At 29.8% G+C, this 26,981-nt stretch overlaps 2 protein-coding genes across 2 annotated transcripts; one reads left to right on the plus strand and one right to left on the minus strand.

The window, feature by feature from the left end:
- Window positions 1-266: 266 nt before the first annotated feature.
- On the minus strand, window positions 267-26,981 carry LOC145947412 (carboxylic ester hydrolase-like; the record flags this gene model as incomplete). Its single annotated transcript, XM_083057194.1, has 4 exons — window positions 267-476; window positions 20,913-21,199; window positions 23,232-23,440; window positions 26,819-26,981. Coding segments are annotated over 4 exons (846 nt in total), but the record flags the coding sequence as incomplete, so codon positions are not given.
- On the plus strand, window positions 6,363-12,126 carry LOC145947409 (uncharacterized). Its single transcript, XM_083057192.1, has 6 exons — window positions 6,363-6,381; window positions 7,179-7,250; window positions 7,684-7,803; window positions 8,127-8,314; window positions 8,387-8,546; window positions 11,804-12,126. Exons 1-6 carry the CDS (start codon window positions 6,363-6,365, stop codon window positions 11,929-11,931), a joined length of 687 nt encoding a protein of 228 aa, XP_082913318.1. The 3' UTR covers window positions 11,932-12,126.

Genomic DNA, 26,981 nt, shown 5'->3' on the forward strand with positions numbered 1-26,981 from the left:
AAAAAATATAAAGAAAATGCAACTTGAGAACATATACATTAGATTTAATATCTTTATTAAAATTATTTTAATACAAAATTTTATAATAACCCATAATTAAAATTGTTTATAAAGTTTCAATTAAGATTAAAAATATATTCTTATAAAATAAATTTTGAAAATCAATTCTTAAAAATTCTTAAGAGATCTCAACATTTTGAAGTTCTTGCAATCACTGAAAGATCTTCGTACAACAATTTATAAAAATGTTAATTACAACTGTGAATTACAACTCGTCCTTAAAATTTTTTTAATCTGCACTATGTAACTTCATCCGATGTGTTAGCTGATTCCAAAATGTCATTCTTTCCGAGAGAAGATTGTTTTCCATAATTATCTTAGACGAATTTCCTATGTATAGATACTCTGATGAATAATTTGTTTTCACCGGCTTCCACTTTATGGGAATTGCCTTCGTGACCTTTGGCGTTGGATTTCTAAAGAAGTTTATTGTAATATATACCTTATATACTAATGCATCATTTTCAACGTATAATCAAAAGAAAAAATTATTATAACTCCATTATTAACTCATTGTATAATTATTATAAGATAATCATGATAAAATAATGCAAAAAATAGACATTATTACGCTAACTACCCATACAGCACAGATTGTTACAGAAAGCTTTCAGAAAGATTTCAAACCCAGTGAGCATTATTGAGAGGATGAGCTCTTTAAGAGGACTTTTTAGAGACTTAATTAATTTTTCTTAGAAATGATATCAGTAAGTTATCTTTTTGTAAGATCTCTTTCAGAAGAGCTCTTTATGATGTCTCTTCATAGATGTCTCTAGAGTCTCTAGCAAGCGTGCGATTTACGAACGCCGTACATATAATGCGTAAGCCACATACGTGTGTACTGCGTGCTCTGGAGCTCTGAGTTGGATTTCAATGAGATATAGATATAGAGCATTTACGTTCTTCGATATTAATGTTTTTAAGGTAAAATCTTTCTTTCTTAAATTATAAATATTATTAAATATATATTTGAGCACATAAAATATATATTTTATTGTTATTTGTTCTATGTTGCCTCTATATCCAACCAAAGAAGTTGGGTTATGTCTGTAAAAAACACGTTGCAATTATAAAGTTTTTTTTAATTCAAAGTCTATGCTGTTTTAACATCCTCAGGATCGGATAATATTTAGGATGTTTATACAGACTTTACAATAAAAACGAATTTTTATGATTGCAATGTGCTTCTTGCAGACATAACCCAACTTCTTTGGTAACATATACAGCTGCAATATAGAAAAATACCTTAAAGAAAAAGTCATAAGAATTTGATAACTCATAGCACAATTACAAATGCTATGAACTATTCTCTTTATATTATTTATTATTTATTAGCTTTCATTCATTTTCTTATTTTAAATTATTAATTATATATGTACTTATGAAGAAATAATAGTGTGATAGTTATAAAAGAACTAAGAAAAATCTTTTTATCGGCTCTCAGTATTTAATAAAAGAAATATAAATTGCTTTCTTGTCATACTACCGTCCTACTATTTCTTCATAAGTATATGTAATTGTTGATATAAAATAAGGAATTGAATAAAAGCTAATAATATAATAAATAACATAAAGAGGGAAGCTAAATAATATGCATTTTTCATAGATCAGAGCACTCATAATAGTGCCCTGAGTTATCAAATTTGTATTACTTTTTTCTTTACGTTATTAAAAATCATCAGTATTAGCTTTTAATCACATATTTAAATATCAACAATAATATACTTATGAAGAATTAGTAAGATGGTAGCGTAATAAGAAAGCAATTATTATAGTATGATGGTACGTAACAGAAAAGTTATTATTTTAAAAGAAATATAATATATCACATATATGTAGAATCCTGTTATTTCTTTTAAATCTACATTTTGCAATACTATACTACATACATATGATATGCGATAACACATATATGTATATATGTGATTTTCTTTTATAACAACTTTTCTTGTTACGCTACCATCCTACTATAATAATTACTTTCTTATTGCGCTACCATCTTACTAATTCTTCATAAGTACATTATTGTTAATATTAAAATATAAACGTGAAATAAAGCTAATAATGATTTTTTAATAACGTTAAGAAAAAAGTACTACAAATTTGAATATATAAAAAGTTTTATTGCTTCTTGCCCTCCCTCACGACAAGATATTCTGGCTATGTTTTTATATAATATACGCAGAAAATCTATAAATAACGTAAATTATAAATTTCCAGGCAACTTGCTTTTTTATTTTAAAATGTTTATTTTAAAATTTATAAATATATACTATAAAAAGAAATGATATAACCCCAAAAAACCTCTTTTTAAAAAAATATGTAATTATATTAAAAATTGATTTTTTATCTTAATTTTTAAAAAGTATGAATAATAACATATATATTATTTAAGTCATAATGTTAAAAGTTACATAATTAATATAGAAAAATTATATATATATTTATATATACATATATGTAAGATATATATAATTAATCTATATAAATTTTTTAAAATTAAAGAAACGAAGAAGCAAAAGCAAAAGACAGATAGAGAGAGAGAGATAAAGAGAGAAAGAGAGAGAAGGAAGAAGAAGGAATATCAGGTAATAATAATTAACATTTTGTTTGATATTATGCAGGTTAATGTGTATAGTGTCATGTTGAAATTAACATTTTCTTAATTTTGATGCATATATGAATAATATTTATTCAGAAAAATAATTTATATATTAGGTTTGATTTTCGAGTTTGAGCTAAATTCTTTATTGGATGCGAAATCGAAATAAAAATTGAGCTTTTCAAAAAAACTATAAACAAAAGGTAAAGTAACTATATAAATTATATTTTTATCATATTTTCTGATTTTGAAATTGTTATTTTTATATTTAGTATTTTTATATTTTACGCATTACATTATTTTGACGAATTAAAAATGTTATTACGCAAACATTTTAAAAATTTATCCGTGAGTCAGAAAAATAAAAGGCTTCTTAAAACTTATAAATTTTTACAAAGTATTCAATAAGTGATGATAATGTAGAAGAAAATGATAAAGTGTGTTCAATAAGTGACAGTGAATGTGAAATAGTGCATTCTGAAAATTATATAGGTGAAAGTATTGATATCAGTAATGACAATAACAGTGACATTAACAGTGACATTAACAGTGACAATAACAGTGACAACAGTGACAATAATAGTGAAGAAAACTATTGCATTGAAGATGAATTGAATGATATAACAGATGATAATATAGCATTAAATAAAACTTCAAAGTTTAAAGAACAACTGAAACAATGGGTGTGCGAATTTAATATTACTCATCGAGCTACTGGAACATTATTAAAGTTATTGAAAAATGTTAATGATATTAATGAATTACAAGATCTTCCACTTAATCCCAGAACATTGCTTGAAACTCCTAAGCACATTGTTGTTCGTGAAGTCCCTCCTGGGAAATATTTTCATTATGGACTAAAAAATGCTTTAATAGATATTCTAAAAACTGTACGTTTAAATACAGTATCTAAAACCATAGAGATAAATATTAATATCGATGGCTTACCTCTAACAAAAAGCTCGAAAAGCCAATTTTATCCAATACTAGGAGAAATATATCCAAAAATTTTTGAACCATTTGTTATTGGAATATATCATGGATACAATAAACCTGCTTGTCCGAATGTATTTCTAAAAGATTTTATCGAAGAGTATATTTTATTACACGAAAAAGGATTTGAGTTTAATGAAATACATTTTACGGTTGCAATTTGATGTGTAATTTGTGATTCTCCAGCTCGATCATTTGTGAAATGTATCAAATCATTTAATGGATATTTTGGTTGTTCAAAATGCATGCAAGAAGGTAATTATAATAATCATCGAATGCTTTTCCCTGAAATAAATGCAAAATTGAGAACAGATGAAAATTTTGTATATCAAGAAAATGAAGAGCATCATATTGGAAGATCAATTTTTGAGAGAGCAAATTTAGGAATGGTAAGCCAATTTCCATTAGATTATATGCACTTAGTTTGCTTGGGGGTTGTAAAAAAGATGCTTCAAATTTTTGTGCATGGAAGAATCAAAGCAATAAAATTTAATTCTGCAGTTATACAGGAAATTTCAGAAGCTTTGTGTAATATATCTGCATGGATACCAAATGATTTTGCACGGAAGACACGTAGTTTAGAAGAGTTAGACCGTTGGAAAGCAACGGAATTGAGACTATTTCTATTATATGTAGGACCAGTTATACTTCAAAATTATTTGCCTGCAAATTATTTGTTGCATTTTAATTCTTTTCATTGTGCTATTAGAATATTGTGCCATGAAAGTGATTGTATTAACAATAATGAGTATGCTAAGAATTTATTAATTTACTTTGTTGAAACTTCAAAAATATTATATGGAAAAGATTTTATTATTTCTAATGTTCATAATTTAATTCACATACCTGATGATGTAATAAAATTCGGACCTTTAGATTCATTTAGTAGTTTTTCTTTTGAAAGTTTTTTATATGAAATTAAAAAACAATTGAAAAAAGGTGAAAAATCTCTCGAACAATTACATAATAGAATAGTGGAACGTGCTAAATATAAAAAAAAGCGACATGAATACTACTTTTCAAAATCTCAAGTTGGTCAATATAATTCTAAAAAATCTAATAAAACGAGATTAGCATATGACTACATTTTTTATAAAACATTTAAATTGTCACTAAGAAAAGAGTCTGATAGTTTTTGTTATTTAAAAAATAATGATATTTTTCAAATTAAAAATATTTATAAATATAATGAAGAATCCATTATGCAAGGGAAAATGTTAATAAATCCATGTAATCTTCCTCATTATCCCGTTAATTCTGAGTTATTTAACATAATTGTTGGAAATGAATGGTCCGAATTAAAAAATTTTCCGATTGATGAAGTAAACATGAAGGCAATTTGTATTCCTTACAAGAATTCTTTTTGTTTCTTTCCCATAATTCATTCATGTGTATAAAATAAAACTAAAAATTTGTAAATTTTTTCTAATTTATTTCTCTTACATAATCCCATTATTATTTTTTAATTTTTTAATTTATTTAGTTTTCACATTTTAAATATCTATGCTTCATATATTTATTTATATAATTTTATTTTATTTTTTTCAGTTTTATGTTTTGCTTAACATAGAGATATACATTTTTTACATATATATTAATACTCTTCTTTGTTTGTAGAAAAAACGGATTAAGGCGCCTGAACTTTCACCATAATAAGAAAAAAGAGACAGGGTATAGACTTTGATTTACACTCATTTTACGGTTGTTTATTAACTGTCAAGAAAAAAATCTTAGTTTTTAGAAAATATAATACAATAAAGCATTATAGTATTATTGCAATATTTATTTTATTTAAAAATGGCATGCAAAAATTCTCAGCATGATTTTTCTCATCTCGTCTCATGATCCAATATAGCCGCGGTGAGGGTTCAGGAGCCTTATTTATTTTACAGAATGTATTTCGTCGTATTGTGGGATGAATGGTCTGCGACCATACCATCATCGTGGTTGATATTACTATCTAAAGCATTTAAATGGCCACCGAAAGAGAAAAATGCTAGTGTTGAATCTAAAAAGAACTCATTACCTAATAATTATTGGGAGATTATTCACTATAAAAAATTATTAGGACCTTTTGGTAAATGTATATTCAGATATATTATATCTTTAATATATATTAAAGTATAAATTGCTCATCTAATTTCTATCTTTTCTAGATACCTACAAAAAAGCTAGAGAATTTGAAATCGAAATGACAAACATTTCTACAAATGATGAAGAAACATTGTCAACTTTAAAAGAAAAAATGTATAATAAAGCATCTTTAAACAAAAGACAAATTAATAAACCATCTCGTTACCGTACATCTTCATCCGAGGAAGAAAAAGAAAATGAAAATTTAGGTAAGCATTAAGTTTTTTAAATTAATATTTATAATTAAATAATGGTATTAAAGAGGTATAGAGCCAGATGTTTGTGGCAATGTTGTATTGAATAAATTATTTAAATTATTTAAATCTCAATAGCTTTTATATTTGCAATGTATAAAATTATAAAAATTTATAACATTCTTTTGAAGAACAGCCTTATATGTGATGTCGAAATATAAAAATTTGCGAGATGTTAACTAATACAATTTTTTGTTTCTACTACAAACAATTGTATAATTTTCAATATTTATATATTATACATATGTATTTTTTTAAATATAGCTAAAAGAGAAATTAATAAACTATCAACCTACCGTGAAAATGACATATCTACTAAAATGAAACTAAAAGAACTATGTGAGTATTGATTTACAAATATACTAAACATTAAACATATTGATTTATAAATATACTAAACATTAAACATATTGATTTATAAATATATTAAAAATATTAATATTGAAATAAAATAGGTATTCCAGAACCTCCTATAAACTATAAGCCTATAATAAAAAAAGTTGAAACAATAAGCTCTGCTCAACATAAAGTATCAAAAAAATCTACAGTTGATTGCGAATTTGGAGCATCGATATATGAAAAACAAAAATGTTCAAAACTAGAAAATGAAAGACAAATTATTGAAACAGGTATAATTTTTTTTTAATTATGTAAATTTAATTAAGTCGATTAGTAGCATTAATAAGATCTTTTCAATTTTATTTTTTTATTGTTTTTTTTTTAATTTTGAAAATAGTACATGTGAAAAATTTGCACAATACTAAACTACAATTTGTATATAACGAGAATATTTTCTATATTTACAGAAAAATCTGAATTATTACATAATGATACTGATGAATTACTAAATAATAATAATGAAGCATTACTATTAGACAATAATAAAGGACATGGAGAAAGCGAAATATTATACTTGGATAGCTTAGATAACTCGTTCACAGAAAAAGGTAAAAAAAAAAAGGTTAAAAAATATATATTACTGCAGCTTTACTAACTATATGCAATATTTTGTTTTCTTTTATTTAAATTTATTTGCATAAAAGTTTAAATTATATTAATTAAATTTTAAAAATTAGAAACAAGGAAACTTAATTTTATTATTGTGTATAACGAAATTCTAATTGTTATGAATATAGATGTGAGTTTAATCACAAACTCGTTGAGTTTTTCAGATCAAGCTAACTTGGGTGTAGAAATAGAAGAAATAAGTGAGTAAAATTAATATTAATATTTTCAGTATATAACAGGTTTTATCAATGTAGTTAATTTATTGTTATTTTTCTCTTTTTTTCTCTATTTCCATTTTTTTTATTTTCTATAATTTTTCTTTACTTTTATAATTTTGTGAATATAACAAATTTTTTATATTTTGTATAAAGTTTGTTTTTAAAGTATAAAAATAAATTGTACAATATTTTTTAAATTGTAGGATATGGAAAATGTTTCACATTTATTTTAGTATTATTTATTTAGATAAATACTACAAGTAGAATTATATACAATTTGTAGATGAAAGTTAAAAGCATTTAATAAAATTTCAAATTTTATCTAGATCATAATAAATAAAATGATTATAAATAAAATGTTTGTATTTTATAATATTTATATATTTTTCATTATAATTTTTGTTTCTTTTAATAGATGCACCTTCACAATCAATATTTCATCTAACCGATCAACAGAAACCAATTATTATGTACAAAGAGAATGCAGAAAATATAAACAGAAAAGAAAAAAGAGAATTGCATGAAGTGTGTTGCAGTAAGTATATAAAAATAATTTTTTTTATAATTAATATTTTAATAAATATGATTTAACCGTATTTAGTGCTTCTGTTCGATAAATTTTTGTTGGACAACTTTTCCCCTACTCTCATACTTTTAAAGACAAAGTAATAATTAAGTTATAGTGAGGTAATAGTAAAGTATTACTTCTCTCTCTGTATAATAATTAATTATTACTATAACTATATAATATACATATGTTATATAATAATTATAATTAATTTTATACATTGCATTAATTTTATTTAATTAATATGCATATGTACATACATATATATATATATTGATTTTTTTAAATAGAAGCTTGTCAGAATGACATTAAAAAAATTACACGATTGTTGGTTACAATCCAACAATTGTTGTTAGATGTACACACAAATTCTTCACAAGAAAATACAATAAATTTGAATTTACCAATTGGAACTCTTGAAGCATTAAAGGAATTCAATAAATTGATAACACAAGACTCCGTATCTTTACTGCAATATGTAAGTACTCTATCAATTAAATTTAAAAAAACAAAAATATATGTATAATAATTAAATTAAATCTTTTTACAGAAAAAATTAATAAAAACTATAGGAGGAAAAAATGCGGAACAACACGTAAGGAACGCATTAAAACATACTCTAACTGATGAGTTAGCTTACAAACTCTCGTGGACAGGACAAAAAAATACCATTGAAACGAGATGCATGAAATTTGTTGACGTCATTATAGGTATTTTATTTTCTCATACTTATATGTCAGAATTATACACATACACACACACACACACACACAGAGAGAATGATACACTAATGGCGATTGACACCTGACTTTTCAAGACTGGCACCTAAGAAATTTACTGTAGTGATCTTCAGAAAATTAAATTCGCGTTTTTGACAGAACGCGTAATGTAAAACCAGTGTATAGCATTGGCGTAGAATTTATCTATTTTGTAGCAATGCAATCACATCAACTGATAATCGTGTAATTATATACATTGTTATCAACATTTTATAAGATTACAAACAACACTATTAGATTACACAAAGTGACATAATCTGCGTATATACTGCGACGTCTTTTTCTCCCGACTCGATTAAAAGCCGGAAGAACGGAGCTTGGCCGTCGTCAAAACACAGGGGTTTTAAGGTTTCACGCGGCGGAACTAAGCTCGGGGACGTCCCGCGCGTGCCGCAGCAGAACGCCAGCCGTGATATTCGCGAGAGACTAGTTTTGGGCGCCAGACGCGGTCTTTCACGCATCAAACCACAAATCGCGAACCCAACGCAAAGTTTTGGCCGGGAATCCCGCTACGGGCTAACTAGCTCGCCTAACGGCAGAGGGGCAGGGTGTGGTTGCCGAAATTGCTCTAACGGAAGGAAATTACATTCTTTTCGCGATGTGATGAACACAGAAATGACGACACAGACATTTAAGTTGACAGTACTAAAGAAAAGCAGTACGCGATTTAGTTAAGCAAAGCAAAATAATGAAGTTTATTATAAACCAATGTAATAGAAATAAATATAAAAGAAAAATATAATAGCGGATGATAATCAGAGAATAAATTTTATAACAAAAGATAATAAATAAAATTTGAAGATAACAAAATATAACTGGAACCGATATTAATAATGAAGTATAATGGAAAACTATGAAAGTAATAAAGAAATGACTATAAAGACGGAAGATAATATACAAGACACCGTAAATCCAAAATTCTATACAAAAGAAAATATTTCGACGATTGAACACAGAGTTATATCCGCGACAAGCTTAAGTCCGAGATACGTGCATCTGTAACATAGACAAATACGAAAGAATAACCGCGACCATACAAATAGACATTATCGAACTGACTTAGATCGCGAACAATCGGAAGTTCATATCGGCGACGAGACTGGAGAGTGCTACAATATCTGGATTAATCTATTTTTCGCGATCCGACGGGCGAAATTCACCGGTGAATCGAGGGCGCCGGAATCTTTTCCGCTCGCTGTCTCTCTCACTCACGCGCTCGACTACGCTCGCTCTCTCGCTCGTAATCTCTCTCACTCGCGCGCGTTCTCTCTCACTCGCGCGCTCGACTACGCTCGCTCTCTCGCTCGTAATCTCTCTCACTCGCGCGCGTTCTCTCTCACTCGCGCGCTCGACTGCGCTCGCTCTCTCGCTCGTAATCTCTCTCTAACGCGCTCGCTGGTGGTCGCGAACTGCGTTATCACTCTCTTTATGTCGAATTCCTCCGCGATGAGATTAACACAAGGTGACGTCCGGACACAGCCGGATAACGCATACAACAACGAGACCCGACAAACATACGCACTAACAGAAGTAATATTAGAGAAAGACGCGACAACCGTGTAATATGAGACACGACATATGTGATCGAATCCCAGAGAGACGAAGATTTCGCGTTAATATTATTCACTTGCCCGAAGGTGCGAAAGTACTCGCCGCTTGACGTCGATCGCTCGTACACCAAATAGTTTCCCGAATAAGGCAGAGCCCACGCGACAAAACTTCACTAAATAAGACAATCGCGTCAGAACGGACGAGACTCGGATTAACACCGTGACAGACGTGATAATTAGTAGATACGCTTACGAAAGGGTAGCCTCACCGGTACTTCTCCCTTCGACTTGGTCCCTCTTGAGCTCGTCTTTATCGCCAGACTCGAGCTCAGGTCGTCACCCGTCTCGCTAAGTTGAGCGGTCGCACCAATCTGCCGGATCTATCGGCCCGAAAATCGACAGCTGGATCAATGCTGCGCACGCGGGGTGCGTACGCGATAACCAATTACGGCGCCGTGCCGTCTACCGTCGTCGCGCGAGATTAGCAAGGCCGTACGGGGGTTCACAGCACCCCTCGTGATGGTGACAAAATATATTTATTCGCGCGGTATTTGCGTAGGGTTTCGAGGCCCTCGCGACCTCGCGCCGCGGGCCTCCCCGCGGTGGCCTTGTGTCCAGTATCCGACGGAGCGGTAACCCGCGGGAGGAAAGTTATCTTCCTGGTCTGGGCCCTTCCGGCGCCTGTTGTCGGGCGCCTCACTGGATCTCCTGTCAGTAGATTGTCAAGGCCGAATTCCTACGTGACGCTCTGTATTTGCTTCCTTCTTTGTTGTTAGGAAGGGCAGTTCTTACGGTTCTCGGCGGTCTGTTTATCTCGCTAATCTCTCCAACCGCGGCTGTCTCTTTCCTGCGACGACAACACCTCTCTCTCTCTTTCTCCAGCGACAATATTCTCTCTCGGTCAGGCTCCCAAAAATAAAGTAAAATACACGCGAATTAGTAACAATTGACACGGTGTTGCTCAGTCTCTCTGGGATTTTCGGTTTCGCTCTCTCTCTCTCGCTCTCTCGCGATTGGCGTGACCGCTTGGCTTTTTGCCCCGCGATTAGGCTGGGGCGGACGCGTGTCGTGACGACCACGTCACAATACATACATAACGGCTCGTATTCAGAACGCGCTTATAAATATGTTAGCGCGCTTTTTTATCGTTCTATCCTTGTTTTGTTTACTAAATGATAAAGATAGAATGACAAAAAAGCGCACTAACATCTTTATAAGCGTGTTGTGAATACGAGCCGTTATGAATGTATTACGCAGATTATGTCACTTTTTGTGTAATCTAATAAAGTACTGTAATCTTATAAAATGTTTAAAAAAAACAGTTATAACATATTTCTGTTGCAAATTCTCCAAAATATTTTAATCTATAATAGTCACTGTGTGTGTGTATTATATATGGAGATTATTATTTTCAGTTAAATTATTTTATTAATTTTTACTCCATACTTTTAATGTTAAAGAATTAGTTTATTTAATTTTTTAGGAAACATTTATACTCTTATATTTTTTAATTAATAATTTTTAAGTATAATATATTCGGAATATTATTTTAGAAAATAGTAAATATATGTTAAGGAATTTATAATTTTAATAATTTGGTAATTTTTACTAAAAATTAATTATAAACATTTTTTTCAGAAGTAATCATCAGTATTGGTGGAAAAAATACTTCTTCTCATTCCATCCAAAATGCAATTAAAAACTGGCTACAGCATGCTGGAGATCGCATAAATCAAAATATAAAACGACATGAAAAGAAGAAATGAATAAGTATTTGGAAGTAGTATTAATATTTTTGTTTCATTTCGATTTGGTTTTTTTACTTACTAGTTCCGATAAATTAAAAAATTGAAATTTTCTGTTTTATTGTCATTTATAATTTTATTTTTTGTATGCAGCATATAGTATAGCAATTTTGTTTTTCGTTTTATATTTTACGTGTGCAATATGGCAATTTATTACATCTGATATGTATAAGAAAAGTATTAAATATATATATTATAATAAAAAAATTATATTAAAATAATTATAAAATATTATATATATTATAAAAATAAACTTTAATATTACTTTAATTTTATATGTAAACAAAAAATTATTTTTGGATTACTCAAATGTTCTTAAGTTTGTATAGATTTGTTTGTAAACATTTTATACATTTGTAATAAAAAAAAATTTATATATATATATTATTGAGTATTTTTTATATAATAAAATACGTCTAAAATAATTCTATAAAGAAATTCTTAATGGTAACATTTTCATGACATTTATAAGAAGTCAGATTGTAGTATTCTTTTAGATGTCCTTTATGTGCTGTCTTTTTTTCCTCTAAAATCGACGCATTAGAGAACTTATTGATATCATTATGTTATCATCTAGATAGTATTGTTGGATGTCCAACTCTTAAACCTGAGTACTTTAAGAACTCTTTTTGATAACTTATTGCTCACTGGGAAATCATTCCAATGTTTCACAATTCATGTGCAACATTTCTGAAAGGATTTTGCAATATGTCATATGAAATAATGCAACAGAAATGTTTCTGAAATCTATCACATGCAATAAATTTGAAAAATTTATATATGAGTGTTGCGGAAAGCTTTCGCATGAAATAATTTTGGAAACTGCGTGAAGTGATTTTTTAATATAAGTGTATATACATATATATTATATGACAAATCAACGAAAATAGTTCGCGGTATGTATTATGAAAACTTATTATGATCTTTTAATCATATCTGCATATGTATATTATATATATATATATATCGTTTCTTATAGAAACAACCAATCAGGTTCTACCCGCTTTTTAGGTCTCTCGCACGAAGGCAACGAAGAACAAGAGCACGCTTGTTAGACCGTTAGATTCTTGGACTGCTATGAATAGCACTGTTTATTAGTTCCAAGAGGGAAAGTTTCATAAAGGAATAATAAAATATTCACTTATTTAATAAAATAAGAAATCGGACGTTTACTTTCAAGGTATTACTTTCATGATATTGTTTCTAACAATAAGTACCGGATAAAAAGAGGTTATAACCGCATTTTAACATATGTATTTTCGGATACTTTTAACCGGTGCATGCTTTTTTACTTAATTTTACTCTGTATATTTATGTCATTATTATTTAAACTATTTTTATTTTAAGTATAAGTTTGTCAATAATTTTTGTTCCCTAAAATTTTGAGGTTAAGTGTATTGCAGATTAATAATCTTTTATACTTTAGTCATAATTTTTTGCATTTAAAAATACCTTAACAAATTACAATAAAATGTTCGAGCAGTTATAATAAATACACAAGTACGTTGACACAATAAAAATAAAATAATGTTTTTGTTTAACAGGGCTTTAGGACCTCTGATGCCATTTCACCTGCTTGAAAGTTTTACGTATCATTATATATATTCTTATTATTAATAGTTTTCCATCTCCGACTTACTTTCTGGTATTTACTTTCTGGTATATACTTTACTTTTACGGTATGTATATCCTTTTTTCTCATTCTTTATTGCAAATGCTAGTATATATTGATACTGCAAGAATTACAAAATATTTTATTCGCAAAGTGAATTCACAGTGCTATTTGTATATATACTTTTAAATTATACTTTATCTGTTACTCCTAAGATCTGATATTTTATTTTTCTTATCGCTCTGGATCGTATTCTTTTTCTTGTACTTTTATTTACATATTTACACTATATCGTTCCATTTTTATATCACAGTTTTGTAGCATACACAGATCACTTAATCTAGTGTGGTGTGTGATTCAATAAATATATTGCTTTTTAATTAGAATAGTTTCTGAAAATAAATAATTAATATTTAAGAAAGTTGAAATAATTTACTCAATAATATTACTTTATTTATACTTTAATTGCAAAATTTATAATTTTGACCAAAAACGTGTATATAATTTTACTGTTTAAATGGATAGAAAACGTAAAAAATATTTTTCTCTTTCTGAAAGACATATTCGTAGAATTATTGTAAATAAAACTGCTTCTGATTTATTAAATATTTCAAATTTTCCAAATATCAATGAAAACTTTGAATCGAGGGTCGATGAATTACCACATCGTAACACAACTAATAACTTAGAGTCGATGGAAGAATTTGAAGAATGTGTACATGATGATCTAATCAATAGCAATACAGTAGATGATTTGGAGTCGAATGAAGAACCGATAGAGAGTGATATTGATGATGCAAATACAGATGATACAAGTACAGAATTAGATGAAGAAACGGCAGATTACAATATGGGAAATGAACTTGTCGATAAAATTGAAACTTCTGAAGATAATCAATTTATTCAGACTATAGTTTCTTGGGCTATTATATTCAATATTTGTCATGTTGCACTGTTGGCACTTTTGGCTATATTACGAAAATACACGAGCCATCCGTTTCCAAAAGACCCTCGAACTTTATTGAAAACGCCAAGGCATACTGCAATTGTCGAAATGGGGCCCGGACAATATTGTCATTTTGGCTTAAAAAACGCTTTAACGCATATGTTAGATGAATACATGGAAGTTATAGATCAAATTACTAATAATCTTGACATTTTTATAAATATAGACGGTTTACCGATTTCTAAATCAAATAATTCCGCTTTATGGCCAATTTTGTGTTTGGATACAGTTTTAAAGTCAGTTTTTATTGTCGGTGCATATTATGGTAAAACCAAACCACACAGTAATAATGAGTTTTTACGATATTTTGTCGATGAATCGATTTTAATAATAAATAATGGTTTATTTTATAATGGAATTAAAGTAAAAATTAATTTACATGGCTTGATTTGTGATGCCCCGGCAAAAGCTTTCGTTTTAGGTGTAAAAAATCATTGTGGTTATAATAGCTGTACACGATGCACTGTTAAAGGTGAATACATTGATGGGCGGTTATGTTTTCCAACGACGAAAGTAATTGATAATTTACGAACCGATCAAGATTTTGCTGATAATAAATACGATGATTATCAAATTGGAGACACAATTTTAAAAGAAATTCCTAATTTTGGATTAGTTTCTAACGTAGTACTTGATTATATGCATTTGATATGTTTAGGAGTTGTAAAAAAATTAATATTAATTTGGATTCAAGGTCCTCGTACTGTAAAATTATCTCAACAATTAGTAAATCAGATTTCCGGATCTTTATTAAATTTACAAAATAGTGTACCGAATGATTTTGTTCGACGCCCTCGATCGTTAAAAGATATAAAAATGTGGAAGGCAACGGAATTACGCCAATTTATTCTTTACACAGGTCCTGTTGTATTAAAAGGCATATTAAAAGAAGATTGTTACATAAATTTTATAACTCTACACATTGCCATAACAATTCTTGTTAGTCCTACTCTTTCAAATAATTATAATAATATTAAATGGGCCCAAATGTTATTGGAATATTTTTTAAAATGTTTTAAACAAATTTACGGGGCTACATTTATGTCTCACAATTTACATAATTTGTTACACATTTGTTCTGATGTGCAGAAGTACGGACCTCTCGACGAATTTAGTGCTTTCAGATTCGAAAATTATATGTCAAATACAAAAAAAAATGCTTCGAAAGCATGAGAAACCTCTTCAACAATTATCAAGAAGATATGCTGAAATCAACAACTGTAACTTATCGCTTATTAAGAAACGCGAAAATAGTCATCAAATATATTTTCAAAAACCACACTCAAATGGACCGTTAATTGAAGAATGTAACGTTTCTTGTCAAAACAAAATATTACGCACAAAAACATATACAATCCATGCAAACAGCTCAAATAATAATTGTATTTTACTTGAAAACGGAACTGTAGTGTCAGTATGCAATGCCTTTGGCGTACTGCAATGTCTTCACGCATAATTTGCACACCCAATTCTTCTGATGCACAAGGATATGTGGGATTTGAATACAAATTTCCGACTACTTTCAGCTTGTTACCAATTATAAATTTTCTATTGTCGTTACATTTAACAAAATTGTGCGTGTGATAAAATTCGGAGTAAAATGTGGAGAATGCCATATACTCACAATGAATTCGTTGTTTTCCCAATCGTGCATACTTAGAGGAAGAGAGTAATGAAATAAACAATTTATTTATGTATTTTCATTGTATATAACTTTTTATTTGTTTTGTGTTATATACAGGATATCCTATCTCATTGTCAAACAATAAATAATTTAGTTCGAATTTCTATAATTTCAACAGGCAGTGAATATCGGAATGAAGTATTAAGTATAATATTAACTAGCTTCTCTAAATATGGAAGTAATCTTTCTAATTTCAATAACAAACTAAAATAAAGATTGTATAGTTTTGGTTAAAAGAATCAATGGTTGAATAAAATTCTAAATTTGAACATATTTATCTCTATTTGATCATATTTATTGAATTTGGATTGGGAGATTCTGTATATTGTAAGAATAATATGACTTTTGTTCTAAAAACTATTCCACACAATTTAATTGCCTTTACATTAAAATTTTTTATTAATAGATAGAAAATTCTCTTAATGAGAAAGGAGAATTGGTAAATTATTTTTAATTTGTTTGTTTGCTTGTACAAATAGTAAAATAAGATATACAGTATAACTGTTTTATCTAATTATGATTAGTGCATTTAAAAATATTATTTTGCGGGAATATTTTATGATATAAACATTTTTGTGCTATGTTGTACGTGTTTACTTGGCAGTATTTTTTATATGTCATAGTATTATCAATACGAATACAAAGTGCGGAAATGCCTCGATTTTCCGTCGTCGAATTTGAAGACGGGTTACATTTAGTGCCTTGCACGTGGCTGATCGACAAATCCGAATGTTTTTGGCCACCGTATAAAAGTATTAAATTAATTCACAAAGCAATTTCTGAGTGTGAGGAAGTAGACGAAAACTGGGACACGATAAAAGTAATCCGCATTTTTACAACGGCAAGTAAGTGAATGAATGACTGTTTTATAAATATATATTGGTAACAAAAAGCAATTTTTTTGCGATGTCTATAATAAGTTTTGTATATTGTATGTACAAATTATATGAAAAAACTTAAAATATATATTAAAACGTAGTTTGTAACTATTAAATTAAAATTATATCAATTAATTTTATTACATGTTAAGATTCAATTCGTATTGTTGCGATGCAACTGTATTTGTATTGATATATTATATATTATATTAGTGTATTCAGCTATAAAATTGTTTATTATTACATTACATTTTATTACTTCTTTAATGCTTCAGATTCATACGAGAGTGGAATAGCCAAAGTAAAGCTTGCAGAAAAGATGTCTGACATAGATTCATCTGAGGCCGAAAATAATAAACAAAATCGCCAAAATAGGGCGAAAAAAATGGTCCATTCTGATGACGAATATGAGGAAAATTCAAGCTGTATGCTACCTCCACCGCCAAAAAAGCCAGCTTCATTCTCTATGAAAAAATCTTCAGATTATTTCCAAGAGAAAAATCTAAGTAGAAAACATTCGACATTGTCAAATGAAGCAAGTCGTCAACAGAAAGAAAATTATTGTAACTCTGTGGATGAGATTTCGTTTTCATCTTCGTCATTTAATACTAAACAAAAGGTGACTGCTTCTGATAATACAGAATTTGTGCAGAAAGTTTCGAAAAGGCCTATTGAATCAAGGACAATGAATGTCGACATTTGTAATTCGACAATTTCAAACGATATGGGTATGTACATAAAAAAAACCTTCACTAATAATACAAAATTATCATTTTTATATTCTATTGTATTGATCGATTTTGATTTGTATTAATATAATTAATATTTTAGAGTTTAAGAAAGAAATATTGCGTAAATGCAATAAAATAGATTCTAAATTAGAGCGTATTGATGGAAGGTTGATCGTACTTGAAGAAAAGCTACAGAGCATAAATGACACAAAAAATGAATTTGTGGATTTGGAAGACTTTCTAAGTTTGCCTTTGAAGACCATTGATGATGTGACAAATTTAGAGTTTCAACTCCAAGACGCTAATTTCTTCAATAAAACGGTAAGACCATAAATCATCAGAAGAAGGAAATTTATTGGCCTGTTCACACTTCATAATGCAAGTCAACGAATGTTTGAGATTACACAAAATAAAAACACGTTTTGGTTAGTATATATGTCACTATTTTGAAATTGACTAAGAATACGAAGAACTAATTATATAATTTTATTGAAAGTGTTACAAGAATATTTTAGTTAGTCAAATAAAGTGATTCTTTAGAATCTTCTTAAGAAAAAAAATCGCTTTTTATAAACTTAAAAACTTAAAACTTATAAACTTAAAAATTACTTTTACGAATTTTTTAAATAAAATTTTTTAGTTTTTGTAGAAACTGTATTAGGTTTAATATATTATGTTAAAGCATGAAGTTTTTTATCAAGAAAACTAACTGAAATTAAAATTTGTAAATTTAGAAGGAATTTATTTAAACATATTTATTGTTAGTCTCGAAAATGATTACGTATGCAATATCAAAAAGTCTTCGTATTATGTAATTTCAAATATACGTTGAGATACTTTTAATTTATTACATCAATTAATTTTATTCTTTTTTTCATTAAAATCTAGACGATTATTTTGTTTAAAATTTAATATAATTAATAATGTGGCTATTATTTTTAATTTGTATGTAGGTTAACTTTATGAGACAATTAGGTGGAAAAACGTATCATGACATGATAATTGTTATTCTCAAAAATTTTATTAGTAATTATCTTTCAACGCTATATTGTTGGAATGGGAAAAGTATGAAAAAAGAGCCTTTCAAAGATTTATTGTTAACCAAATGCATAAAAAGTAAGTTAATATTGAAACTACTAGTTTCTCGTTTTTAAAATAAATAAAATAATTATTTAATTATATTGTATATTGTAAGCACATCAATATTTTCAATAATATAATTTTGAAGATGGTAATCTTAATATTAATAAAATAAATTTCCTTGTTTATTTAGAATGTGTCCATGCAAAGTTTGAAACGGATGACAAACAAATTATCGAAGTCATCTCTAAATGGTTCATCCAGGGCAAATTACGACATGACAGAGATGAGTAAGTAAATATCAATGAGAAGTGAGATTGTTTATTTTACATATTAAAGTACTTATTAATCGTTATATTTATTCAGGGAACGATTACAACGAAAACAAAAAGAACAGACATCGGAATAAATGTCTTGCTTATAACTTTGTTTTTTAATTAAGAAAAAAGTTTATTTTGTGTTTGAAAAGTTTATGTTATGTGTTACCTGAACAACAAATAATATTATCCAAATAGAAATTCAAATGTTATTTTGTATAATGTTTATTTTATATAGTAAAATACTATTTTTTTAATTTAGTAAAAAGTTTATTTTGTGTTGAAAAAGATTAATTTTTTTAATTTAAAAAAAAATTTATTTTGTTTTTGAGAAGAAAGTTAAAATTAATATAGTTATTAAAAAATTTAGTGTTCGCTTAATTGTTGGAACTGAGTTTCAATTATATTATTAGAACAGTAAATAATTTTTATTTTATGTAATAATAACTATTAAAATACTACAATATACTACTCAAATAAATAATAAAAATTATAAAAGTGTATTGTTTATTGCTTATTATATGTGTTTCTTCATCTATATCCTAAAACTAAAATACTTATTATTATAAGAACAAATTACATATATATTTACAATTCTTATATCAATAATGTATATACCTAATAGAGATCTAACATTCGACCCTTTAGTGTGAAGCTAATCAGTTGACAAAAAAAAATGCGACAAAGAGCTATTTTATGCATATTATTTTTTTTCTTCCAAAAATACAAGTGTTAGTCGCAAAAAGAATTATATATCTATATATAATCCTCTCTTTTCAACAACACTACTTGTGGAAGAAAAGAGGAAAATATGTTAAGATAACTCTTTATCACATAATTTTTTTATCAAAATAATCAACATCACACTTTCTAGAGAAATAGAGAAAATATATGAATATTATTAGATTTAGCTATTATATGCATTCTTTTCATTAAACATATTTCAAAAATCATGTTTACATTTATTATATTTTAATTACATTGCAAATACTAAATAAAAACGTACAACATTAGGTATATTTTGTATATAATTTTTACTGTAATTTTTTTAATATTTGCGCAATGAATATAATAAATTTAAATATTATTTCTAAAATATTTTAAATTTATTTCAATAAGAGTTTTGTAATATGTTTGCAATATTACAAAAAACTTTTAAAATTATTTCAGTTAATTTTCAGCAATATTTCAAAAAGGTTTCAATCATTTCAGTAACTTTTTGGGAATATTTCAGAAAGGTTGCAGATTTATTATTTTAACCTTTCAGCAACCTTTCTATAAGGTTTCAAGTGCAAGAATCGCGGACATTTTGCTATTCCAGAGCTGTCTCAGAGTTGTTGCAGAAACATTTTGCAATATTTATGACATGTTTCAACCTATCACATGAAATATTTTTGAGATATTTCTGAAAAGTTTCTGTGCTGTATGGGTATTATCATGATTAAATATTAATTTTATTATATACACACACTGGTCTTTCACATTTTTATAAAATTTATATATATATATATATATATATATATATATAAAATTCTGATATATTAGTCATAATAAAATCACGATGTAAATCCGATTTGTGAGATAGCTGGTTGTATTCAGTAATAAATTTTATCGCTAAAAATATTAACACTTACCCGGAATTTGCAAAATTGTACCAGAATTCGGTCATGATACTAATTATTTCGTTATCCTCCTTGGACAATTCCGTTTCCACGAACAATTGTTCACCCACAGGGAACAAATACTGCAATTCGTCCGCGTGTGACACTCCATAATTCCTTTCTCTATCACCGAATATCGAGCTAAAAGACGCGCTTCCTCTGTACGCGAAGTAGTAATAATAGACTGATGAAGTTTGATTCACAATAAAGTCTTGGATAGCTTCGTGAGTGCCGTGATTAAACCACGCGTCGCTGTACATCTGCAAAATTATTAGGTTAATACAGAAACTAATTAAATGAATTAGTAATTAAATAGTAATTAGTAGAAACTAATTAATAATTAAATTAATACTGCAATTCTCTTGTTCGATTAATTTTGCATAATATAGAAAACATATTATAAGTATTATTAAATAATTTTTTAGAATAAAAATGATTTTTGTAGTAACTGTATATTCTATTTGCGAGTTAAAGGAAATGTCTTATTTTTTATATAATAAAAATAGAAAATGAAATCATATATTCTTTTCGTTTTAAAACATCAAAAATATTAACAATAAATTCTTTAAATATCGCTAGTAAATTAATCAAAGGATCAATATTGAAATAATCGACCAAACTAGCACAAATTTTTTACTTTATTAAAAGTTACGACGTTTCGACCATATGGTTGTGGTCATTTTTTTTCAAGTACACTAAAATAATACAATTGAAAATTAAACTTATAAATCTAAACGGCTTAAAGATAGTAATATGCATAGAAAAAGAGTACATACGTTATAAATGTGAATAATAGATAAGCATGTTCAAAAGATTCGCTCACACATGTTGTCAATATTAAAGGCGAGAACGTTAAGTCAGTAAGAAACCTTGTCAATAACTAACAATATTAGAAAACTTATTACACGACCTTTATTATTTTATCATAAATATTATTTAAGCTCTCAGTGTCCTTTTGAAGATTAATTGTATTCTTAAATTTTTTGATGTAGAACATTTCAGCAATTTCTCTTTTACGCACATGTTTCTCATTATGTAATATATTGAGTTTAGTCCAATCAAATTCATGTCCATATTTTATTTTGTGTTTACTTATAACAGAGTGATTTGTTACATGTAATTTAATATTTTTAAAATGTTCATTCGTACGAGTCCTTAAATGTCTTTTAGTTTGTCCAATATATGATGCATTACAATCTTTACAGTCTAATTTGTATACCACATTCGTTCGGTCATCTTTATGTAAATTGTCTTTGCCGCGTTTTATTAACATATTTAATTTTTTATTAATTTTATAAACGACGTTCAAACCAACTCCACGTAAAACTCGACATAAATCTTGACTCGTATCTTTAACATATGGGAGTGACAAAAAGGACGTCCTATCGAATTTCCCTTGGTTCAAATCTATATCGTTATTGTGATTGCGATTTTTTAAAAAATTAATTCTTTTTTGTATGTGTCGTTTAATAATGTGTTTAGGGAAACAATTGTTAAGTAAAATATCGTACACTAAATCAATATTACTACAGTGGAATCTATCATGTGATAATAAAATTGCATGATCTACAAGATTATAAATAGTATTGATCTTATATTTTAGAGGATGGTTAGAGAAAAAGTTAATATATCTTCCAGACGAAGTAGGTTTCCTGTACCAATTAGTAATAAGTATATTATCCACGCGAGTGATCGTTGTATTTAGAAAATTAATGGACGAATCAACCTCAATTTCATACGTGAACTTCAGGCGTTGGTGGTAATTATTGAAAGTCACTAATATCTCACTCAATTTTTTACGCGGTATAATGGCGAATATATCGTCTACATATCTATAATATATAGGTACCGTGAAACTTAACGACTCTAAACATTGTGCGTAAAAGAGAAATTGCTGAAATGTTCTACATCAAAAAATTTAAGAATACAATTAATCTTCAAAAGGACACTGAGAGCTTAAATAATATTTATGATAAAATAATAAAGGTCGTGTAATAAGTTTTCTAATATTGTTAGTTATTGACAAGGTTTCTTACTGACTTAACGTTCTCGCCTTTAATATTGACAACATGTGTGAGCGAATCTTTTGAACATGCTTATCTATTATTCACATTTATAACGTATGTACTCTTTTTCTATGCATATTACTATCTTTAAGCCGTTTAGATTTATAAGTTTAATTTTCAATTGTATTATTTTAGTGTACTTGAAAAAAAATGACCACAACCATATGGTCGAAACGTCGTAACTTTTAAAAAATATTAATATTTATATTATTTAATTTGAACTTACATCGATGACTTTGAACCTAGCTTCATCGGATTCATCGATGTCTCCATTGCCGAAGTAGAATTCACGTATACTAGTGCTTATTTCATCTCGAAATTGTGTATCTCGAAGACGGTATCGCTCTTCGTAGTATAAGCTGAGAGGTACAACATTGTGGAAATCGCTATTCAATTTCTTCACATGTTCACCCTGATCTCGTCCGTAAATACCTGAGGAGCAGCTTATGCATAAATTGTTTGTTCAACTTAAAAAAAAATTTTATATAAGAAATTTTATATTACGTTATTATAAAACAAGATTAATCGAAATTTTAATAATGTGTTACGTCCGGCGGACTCCACGATTCTTTTCTTTCCCACGACCAAGGCGAAGTTGTTAGGTAAATAAAAATGGAAGAAAAGAGATAATAATAATCTAAGCGGGACGTATATAATAAAACGAAAACGTGCCCAGCGAAACGGACAGCTGCAGATATCGTGAGCGACCGATAAATATTACAAAATCGGTAAATAAAAAAGACCAGGCGGAAAGATGCCGAAAGCGGATTCTTGCCGACACCCTCGCGAATAATAAGTTAAAATCACAAAACGGGAAAACACAACGACGGCGAGAGCGGGCCGAAAGCGAGCCCACCTTTGAGGGGAAAACTAGAACAACGAATTGATAAAATTAAACGTGCCAAGCGAAGCGGCACCGCAGCGGAAACTCTCGCGAGAAACCGACAAACATTGTAAATCGGGAAAACACAACGATGGCGGGAACGCGCCGAAACCAAATCCTTCCCTAGTAAGATTAGGGGAAAACAAATAATGAAAACGAAAGTGTGCAAAATAAGATAGCACATCTGCGGGTATTCTCGCGAGGAAGCGGCGAAAAATATAAAGATTAAAAAGATGTCACACGCATCGCCTCTCAGCAAACAAGCTCTAAGCCGCACGTGAGGGAAATAAAGCGAGAACCCGCCGATAAAAGCGGCACTAACAAACGCCAAATATCGCGATATAGGAAAAATTAACAACAAACACCGCCGCCGATATCGAAATCTCGAGACATCCCCGTTTTTGGGAAGCGAGCTCCGATTCGTAAACGACTGCAATAAACTTCCGATTCGTAAATCCTTGCAACGCACCCCATAGAAGGGGAAAGGAAAAATATTAAAAAATGCAATTACGAGTTCCTATTCGCGGGATTTTGTTAAGAGGTCGGAACGGAGGGCGTGAACCAAAAAACTGAATATAAACGCGAATCTCACAGCGGAGCGACACTTATCGTGTTCGTGCAAGCACCGACAAGTTTTATTCACGTACAGCTCGAAAATCGTAATTCGCGAGTGGTAATAAGTGCGATTGACCACCTACAAAATCAGCCAGAGTCAGAGCCAGAGCCAGAGCCAGAAACAGACGAAAAGAAGAAATATACTACGCTCACTACAAGTAGTAAGTCTATTTTTTTATCTCACCCTACTAAAAGGAGTTCTTGGACAAATAATATTATTTAATGTCCAACAGACGTTATAGAGAAGTTCGCATTAAACCCCCTCGTCCTCAAGCTCTCCTTATCACCGTCGGGTTCCCTGCATAATAGCAGTGAGAGCTCCTGATCTCACGGGTTCTCTGCGTAATTGCAGTGCGAGCTCCTGAATTTGCGGGTTCCCTGCGTAACTGCAGAGTGAGCTCCACGACCTCTCCTTATCTCGCGGGTTCCCTGCGTAACTGCAGAGTGAGCCCCACGACCTCTCCTTATCTCGCGGGTTCCCTGCGTAACTGCAGAGCGAGCCCTACGACCTCTCCTTATCTCGCGGGTTCCCTGCGTAACTGCAGAGTGAGCCCCACGACTTCCCCCACCATACTAACGAACAGAATCATAGAGGTGCAAACTTTTCAATAATATATATATATATATATATATTAAATAAATATTGAAGTTATAAAAAACATATATTGAGCAAATATTATTATATATCCATGAACTCCCTCGAAGACTCGCTTCTTATCATTGTCATTATTTAGTGAAAATCCAGCAGCACTCACAAAGGGTTATAAAACACTCGCGGAATCGGCGGAATCGACGCTTAAGGCGAGAAGTGGCTCGGGCTACGGCCGACTCATTCCCGGACGATAGTCCAACCCAGGAATTATTAGAGCGTTTAATTACTGAACACATTAATATAATAAATAAACACAGCAGAAATAGGAACCCTGACACTCCCCTTGACCCTCTGATTTCCTCTCCAGAGCCATCGCGCATTCCGTCTCCAGTACCTCAGAACCACCCTCCCTCTCCTTGTCACAATCATTCTCCCTCCCCCTCACCACTTAATATAGAGTGTGACGAAGGTTGCACTTGTCAAGAGGTAGAAGAAATCCCCTTTATTTATAACGAGGCCTACTCCTTTTTAAGGAGACACATCGAGCAAATTCCATTCCAACACGAAGACGAATGTTATAAATGGCTCCTTTCTAATTTCCCTATACTAGAGCTCCCACTCCCAGAAGGTGTTTACACCTGCGGGCCAGACGATCCCGATGAAGAGCAGTTCATGAAAATTGTAGCGGGAAGTCTCCCCGGCGCCCTCATCCCTATGTTTACCCCTATACATCCCAACCCTATCGGATTCCCCGTCGATATCCTCCGCGCCTTCCTTTTCCCTTCCACCGTCGAAATTACCGAACTCTCATAAACTAGCATTCCCTCTCACACGCACACAAATGGACACTATTTTTATATATCATCGTTTAAATTATTGTAACCACCAATCGGGACCCTAAAATTTAAACAATAACTCTCCCCCCTTTATGTCCCGATTGATGACCTCCGTACTTATGTAACACCCGCGAAACACACACACACACACACACACACACACACACACACCTATTTATAGATTAAATCCCGCGCGCGAGTTAATTGTTACTTATGTATCCGTCTTTTCACCGTTTTTATTTATATGAATAAAACTTAATTTTATTATGAACTCGCGTTTAATTAATTGATTAACCCGCTCTCATTACCTCCGTCCAGAGATCGCACTAAGGTCCCATCCCGCGCAAAAGAGATTAAATTCTCTTGCCGAAAAGGGACCACCGAGCGAACGCCCTTTAAATAGTGTAAGAGCGACCCTCGCGGTCGTTGACCTATTTGGGGCCTAAACACGTTCGTTCGGGTCGAACTAACGCACTACCTGGCATTGTTCGACTTAAGTAGTTACATCCTTCCTTTCGACTCTTCCTTCCTTGAGTAACAAATGCTTGTGTCAAAGAATTATCCAATAATTTATTAATATGTAATAATTTGCAACACGGTTAAAAGTGTGATGTTAAAACTGTATTTACGTGTTATCTAGATTTTGTTTCTAAAACAAATACTTTTATAAGGTTTTATGCAAGCAAGCTTTGTTGAAATAAGTTACAGGAAGAAGTAGTTTTCCGATCTTATATTCTAAAAATTATTTTCAAAATTTTATAAATGTTTCTAAGAAAAATTATCCTGCGCAGTTTTCCGATAATTGTAATTCTAAAATGATAATATCATGTAAATCTCTCGGTTTTTGAGCTGGAGATCTATGTAGAAAGTTAGTAGTCCCTTATCTGCTACCTTAAGGGTTCCTTCTTCTGATGTAATTCCTGTCATCCAAGGTTTATCAGCTATACGGCCTTGTCGCACGGAAATTAATGGATCTTCCGCCATAAAAGCACCTGCGTGTCTGGGTTCGATCACTGGTTTAAAGGGTATCATTGGACAACAACCATAATG

Source organism: Prenolepis imparis, unplaced genomic scaffold (genome assembly GCF_030444845.1).
Source record: "Prenolepis imparis isolate NDT839.2.m4 unplaced genomic scaffold, iyPreImpa1.0 SCAF_76, whole genome shotgun sequence".
NCBI classification, from domain to species: Eukaryota; Metazoa; Arthropoda; class Insecta; order Hymenoptera; family Formicidae; genus Prenolepis; species Prenolepis imparis.